This window comes from Trachurus trachurus, assembly GCF_905171665.1.
Source record: "Trachurus trachurus genome assembly, chromosome: 21".
Taxonomy (NCBI): domain Eukaryota; kingdom Metazoa; phylum Chordata; class Actinopteri; order Carangiformes; family Carangidae; genus Trachurus; species Trachurus trachurus.
The window spans coordinates 16,997,702-17,003,701 of record NC_139899.1 but is presented as its reverse complement, the minus strand read 5'-3'; the positions used below and the strand labels follow the sequence as shown (position 1 = coordinate 17,003,701).

Genomic DNA, 6,000 nt, shown 5'->3' with positions numbered 1-6,000 from the left:
CAAAGTGTGAGATGGTCTGTTGCTCATTAGGTAGGCTATATGGTGCTCCAGTGGCATAGTAGCCTAGAAACCAGTTTACTCTTTTCACACACTGATCGTGGGGAAGGTTTTATGTGCAAAGGTAACTTGAGAGGTAGTCTATTGACAAGGGAAGCCATAAACTCTTCTCATCTGTCAGGGCCTGTCTCAAAAATGGTTGGATATCAGATTTAATGGCTGACGTGGCCACTCAGTCTGGACTCAGCTCCAGTTTAAACTTTCTCCTGTCTAACACCTTGTCATTTCCACCTATAGCCCTAATTGTCACGATTTAACATTTTCATTTTAGGGCTTTCAGTTGTAGAGCAAAGAGGGGGACTGGAAGAAATCGGTGTTATTGTGTAGGAAGGCAAAGAAGATGGAAAAAAAACAAACAGTGCATGTGTAAGTTAACTTGAAGTGGCATTATCTTTTTAGCTGTTTGCTGCTCCCTCAGTATGAGGCGAGTAATAAGATCAATCAGTAGCCTATCAATAAGAAGCCAGTGTATGCGAGTGTATGCCATTGCAAAGCTCTGGTGATGCAATAAACCGTAGCTAATAGGATTGGCTATTGAAAGTTACGGTATCGTGAGGAAGCCATTAATCAAACAGATGTGAAGGTCTTTCTGTCACGTAACCAGAGACTGTTGGGAAACAGGACGGAGCCAGCAGCATGATGATGAAACAAGTCACATGATGAGCCGTGACGTCAGCCGGGAGTAACTTTACCGGGAGGAAGCGGCAGCACGTCACTAGCGACCGGCCCGGCCACAGCAGGACGAAGACCAGAGGAACTAAAACTCAGAAATAAGTCGGACTAAGACATATTAAGAAAAGGTAAGACGACGATTCCCAAACTACACAGCTTTTCTCGCCGCCGTGTTCAGTGTGGAGTTGTTTTATGCGACTTAAATTCGCGTTTGCCGGTTTCTTTTGTGACAACGTGGTCTCAGTGTAAAACGCCGGTTGTTTCCCGAGGTCACACGGGACTTTCTTTTTTTTTTTATCCCGAGACTTTGATCAGTTTAGTCACGTGTTAACCAAAATATACCTTTATTTAACTTCTATTTGCTACTATCAGAGCTCATTCATATGTCTTTAAGTACAATATGCCTATATAACGTTATTTGGCCTTTTGTGAGATACGTCTGCCATGTATTACCGCTATTTGTTGTTAGAAATCTTATGAACAGCACGAAAACAGTGAATGAAGGCTATACACAGCTTTCTTTGTTTTGTAAGAGAAACTGTTGTAAAACTGAAGTTACCTAAAACGGTTTGGTAACAATGCCAGGCCCAGACCGGTTGCGCAACTTATTAATGGGCGCCATCTTGTGGTTACACAAGGGTATAACTATCATGGTACTTTACAAAACCAGATGAGATACAAAGCATAATTTTTTATCAAATAGCCTACTGTTGTTCCAAATTAGTCCAATAACCCTATGTGTGTTTCTCCTTAATAGAAACCATGCCTGGAGACGTCAACAAGGGCAAGAAGGCATTTGTCCAGAAGTGTGCCCAGTGTCATACTGTGGAGAATGGTGGAAAGCATAAGGTTGGTCCCAACCTTTGGGGTCTGTTTGGACGCAAAACAGGCCAGGCTGCGGGCTACTCCTACACTGAGGCCAATAAGAGCAAAGGTAAGTGCTTGTTTGTGTGTATTGAGTGTTTTTAGAGTCCTAGGAATTACACTGTTTGGGTAAAAACATTGTGTCCGTTCTCTCTAATCCTAGGCATCATCTGGAACGAGGACACCCTGATGGTTTATTTGGAAAACCCCAAGAAATACATTCCCGGAACAAAGATGATCTTCGCCGGCATCAAAAAGAAGAACGAGCGTACCGACCTCATAGAATATCTGAAATCTGCAACTTCATAAAGAACTCTCTCATCTTTGCCAATTGCTGTGTCTTCACAAACTGCTCAAGAGGCCAGGACTTGTCATTCTCTTAAAAAAAACAGGCTGAACAGCAAGTAATCTGATTGGTGCCGGCAGCTGTACCTCTGTTTCTAACATGATCCTCCATTGTGGCGGAGTAAATGATATCCTGGTTTTAACAGGTTCCTTTTCTAATATAAATTATTAAACCATATACTGTCTACTCTGAATGATGTAGGGACTTGAAAGTTATGTTTAATGTTTGCTAATTGACTGTCTTCCAGTATTTTGTTACTCCATGATTTCACAGAGTTGTCTTAGTAGTTGTCTAGTCCAAGAATAATTATACTTTTCTGCTTCTGAATTGATGATACCTCAACAGTCTTTTATCATATGATGCCTTTTTTGAAATTACAAGTTAAATAAAACTGACACTAATCATTATCTTTGACAATTTGTTAGTCTGAATAGGTCCCTACACGTGACTGTGTGGTCAGTATTAGATAAAACGCAGGGGTGCAAATGACGATGAAATGCCTTTTTATTTTTTGTGTTTAAACAGTCTTGGCTACTGTAGTAGATTTGTGAATGAAATAAATTAAAGTAAATGTAGCTGAATATTCATATACCACAGTGTGCTCTCAAATTTTCTCCGACAGGGAGATGGTTAAATATAACATGGCATGTCCCCTGCATTGTGTAATTCATCTACAAGTGCCCCATAACTGGAATACCACAGGTGTCACTGCTGTTTTGATATGTGACATGCTTACTGTACGTTTGATTCTTTTCCCAGGGAGATTAGCCTTTTTCCCTTTTAATGAAGAAACTTGAAATGTATATCTTTTAAAAGTCTGATTTTGTTCAGAAACTGATATGAATGTCATAAATGCTGCATGTTTTTGAGGATGTTTGTCCTCCATTAAAGTTGGAGAAGTTCCTTCTTGTTGACTGTCAGTTTCTGAATGCGTCCGATGGATCCCTGTTGAAAGACAAAAGCTGGCATAAGACAGAATTACGTAATAAGATCTTATCAAAAGCTGTACAATCTAAGAAGAGTTCAGTTTTCACAGTAAAAAGATCATGTGACAAGGGAAGTCGCAGCCAACACTGCCATTTACGTCACAGTTGGGACTGAGCTGTATTCCCAGTCCATGTTGTGGAGTGTTGCTCCCTCTAGCGTTCAAATATCACATCTGCACAAGATCCACTGTTAATAATATTGTATGAAGGAATTTGATTTTCTGGCTCCCTCCCCTTTGCCAATAAGAGCTGCGGTTTTACAACTAAATAGTATGGATAGCCTGCATGCAGATCAAGTCTGATGCATGTGATATAAATATGGAGCGGAGATGCATTAGGCTATATGTTATTGGTGAGGTGAAACACGTTTCCTCAAGCGGCAGTCATTCACTTTAATTACTCTTGTCAGCCTTGTAGCATCACCAACGCTTTCTCAGGTAATGCATTAGAAATCATTATGTTTGATGGTAGGCTACTTAAGCAAGTAATTACAATGCGCAAACATGAGGGTGTTTTTTGTGCTTCTTACAGCCTTAATAACAGTGATTATTGCTGAAGGTAAATATCATATTTTTAATATGTTGTGCACTATAGGATATTCTGCAAGTCTGGGCATTTGATGGATGAATTTACCCCTGTTATCATCCTCGGCATCTTCATTATAGGCAGTGTGCCTCTAAAGGAGGGCAAACGGTTCAAATGGCCAGAGCGCTTAGTGCTGAGGCAACCCTGAGCTCCAGTGTGTGTGTGTGTGTGTGTGTGTGTGTGTGTGTGTGTGTGTGTGTTTGTTTGTGTGTGACGAAGCGAGCGTCAGCGGGACAGAGCCAACCACAGCCAGCGTCATTTGCACACAAGAAGACTCATACGACGGAGATGCCTCGGTGTAGTTGCGCTGGTAAGATTTCCTCTGCCTGTGCAAGTCTACACCTGAGCCCGAATTTGCGTCCACGCTGGATCCGCTTTGAAGATCTTAAATGAAGTGAAAGGTGTGGAGATGCTGTGGAGGGATGTACTGGTGCGCAAAGGGAGTCTCCATCCTTCTCCCCATGCAGCCAGAGCTTCAGGGGTGTTACCAGCATCTACATCTTGGAAGTTGTGGTGTTCAAACGATTCTCTGCTTTAACCCTCGGTAAAGCCTCATCGATGGTATTTCTCTGCGCGACTTCATGGATTTGGTTCACTGAGGACCATCAGAAGAACAGACATGGCAGTGCCAAATATGGTGTTCTCTGACGTGGAAACTTTTCTGGACTCGCACCCCGAGTTATTCGAGGACTACCTGAACAGAAAGGGGAATTATAGCATGGTGGAGAAATGGCTCAAGAATCATCACCAGGCGAGCAGCAAAAGTCCGGCGGCGGCTGCTGCTCCCGCCGCCGCCGAGTCCAGGGAGAAGAGCAGCGCGTGCAAGGACAGCTGGGCGAGCAAATGTGACGGTCTGCAGCGGAGAGCCTCGCAGAAGGAGCTGCGCAAAACTTTCGCCAGATCAAAGGCCATTAATGTCAACAGGACATACGACGAGCATGTTAACTCCAGGGCCCAGGAGCCGCTGACGAGCATGAGGAGGAGAGCCCTGCTGAGGAAAGCCAGCTCTCTGCCCCCGACCACTGCGCACATACTGAGCGCGCTGCTGGAGTCCAGAGTCAACATCCCCCAGTACCCATCCACAGCCGTGGGTTTTAAATATTACCTCAAAGAGCACAACGAAAGAGAGTTTTTCCTGGAGCTTGTAAAAGACATATCTAACGACTTGGATCTAACGAGTCTCAGCTACAAAATCCTGGTGTTTGTTTGCATTATGGTGGACGCAGACCGCTGTTCCTTGTTTTTAGTTGAGGGCACGGGCAACAAGAAAACACTGGTGTCCAAATTCTTTGACGTGCACGCGGGGACCACAGTTTTACCCTCAATGAATTCAGATGAAGTTCAAGTTCCGTGGGGGAAAGGGATCATCGGATATGTGGCTGAACATGGAGAGACAGTCAACATCCCGGACGCTTATCAGGTCCCTGCTCCTCCTTTGTGCATTTGCATGGGATTTTAGAGATTTTCAGTTCGTCCTTCTATTTTGTCCCTGTTAATTGACCACCAGTCAAAGTATGTGACAGAGCTGAGTGTGTGGAAATCAACACCACCAGCAACAGTCAGCTGGGCACAGTTTATCCAAGATTCAGGTTCACACAAAACATCACAGACGAATAAAAACAAGGCAACAAAGGAAGTGTAATAGCCTCTTAAGAGTTAACAGTAAGCTTTGACAAGGAAGGCAATACTAGATTACATTAAAGAAGTAAAGACCAAATTGCCTAATGAATGATGCCATCAGCTGCTTCTCAGAATAGAAACACCTGAGTAGACCTGTTTTGGACTTAGAAAACATTGACAGTAGAAATGAAGAGTTAGATTGGTTTACTAACAAAACACACTAGCATACTTAAACTAAGACACTTGTCCAAGTAATATTTTATTGAGAAAAACTTCACCCCATGCTGATGTTTGTCATGCTGCGCCTGCATTTAATTTAGACTTTTTTGTTTATTAGTAAGACTTAGAGTAATGCACTGTCATCTGAAAAGAAAAGGGGCAAACCTGCATTTTTTTTCTCTTTGCGCTGAGTGCTTACATTGTGTCTTTTGTTTTACACTGTCCCTGTGGATTGCAGGATCGTCGGTTCAGTGATGAAATTGACAAGCTGACAGGGTACAAGACAAAGTCTCTCCTGTGCATGCCCATTCGCAACAGTGATGGAGAGATCATTGGAGTTGCTCAGGGCATCAACAAGACGTCAAGTGGAGAACTCTTCACTGAAGACGATGAGAAGGTAATGTCATTATGATGATTGTGAGTTTATAGATGTGTAAATCACCGTGTTTGTTTTTCTCAATGTTGTCTGGTTCCACAACTAGTCGTTATCCTAATTAAAAGTAGACTTTCATCTTCACTAAAACCCCCCATAGTTGAAACTTGTGATAATCTTTTTTTGTGGTGACTTACTTGAATTAATTACTGAAAACACTGGGTGAAATCTCCCCTTTATAAAGAGTATGTAGAGTTTATTTCAATAGAATAGCAAAC

The 6,000-nt window shown here is 42.6% G+C and overlaps 2 protein-coding genes across 2 annotated transcripts in view; both read left to right on the top strand.

The window, feature by feature from the left end:
- Positions 1 to 695: 695 nt before the first annotated feature.
- On the top strand, positions 696 to 2,828 carry LOC311004264 (cytochrome c-like). Its single transcript, XM_083996245.1, has 3 exons — positions 696 to 857; positions 1,487 to 1,663; positions 1,757 to 2,828. The coding sequence occupies exons 2-3, from the start codon at positions 1,492 to 1,494 to the stop codon at positions 1,900 to 1,902; spliced, it is 318 nt and encodes a 105-aa protein (XP_083852371.1). The 5' UTR covers positions 696 to 857; positions 1,487 to 1,491; the 3' UTR covers positions 1,903 to 2,828.
- A 1,301-nt stretch (positions 2,829 to 4,129) lies between these two features.
- The window catches only part of pde11a (phosphodiesterase 11a), a gene marked incomplete at both ends in the record, with an annotated part of 38,600 nt that continues 36,729 nt past the window's right edge, over positions 4,130 to 6,000 (top strand). The window contains 2 exons of the mRNA XM_083996278.1: positions 4,130 to 4,930; positions 5,588 to 5,746. Of these exons, the coding sequence (XP_083852404.1) occupies positions 4,130 to 4,930; positions 5,588 to 5,746 (960 nt within the window). The remainder of the gene's footprint in view (positions 4,931 to 5,587; positions 5,747 to 6,000) is intronic.

What these genes read in the sequence shown, in the direction of transcription:
- LOC311004264 (XM_083996245.1), top strand. Translation starts at nt 1,492, where the DNA reads ATGCCTGGAGACGTCAACAAGGGCAAGAAGGCATTTGTCCAGAAGTGT. An exon ending in TGAGGCCAATAAGAGCAAAG is followed by an intron (nt 1,664 to 1,756) that starts GTAAGTGCTTGT and finishes CTCTAATCCTAG; the next exon opens with GCATCATCTGGAACGAGGAC.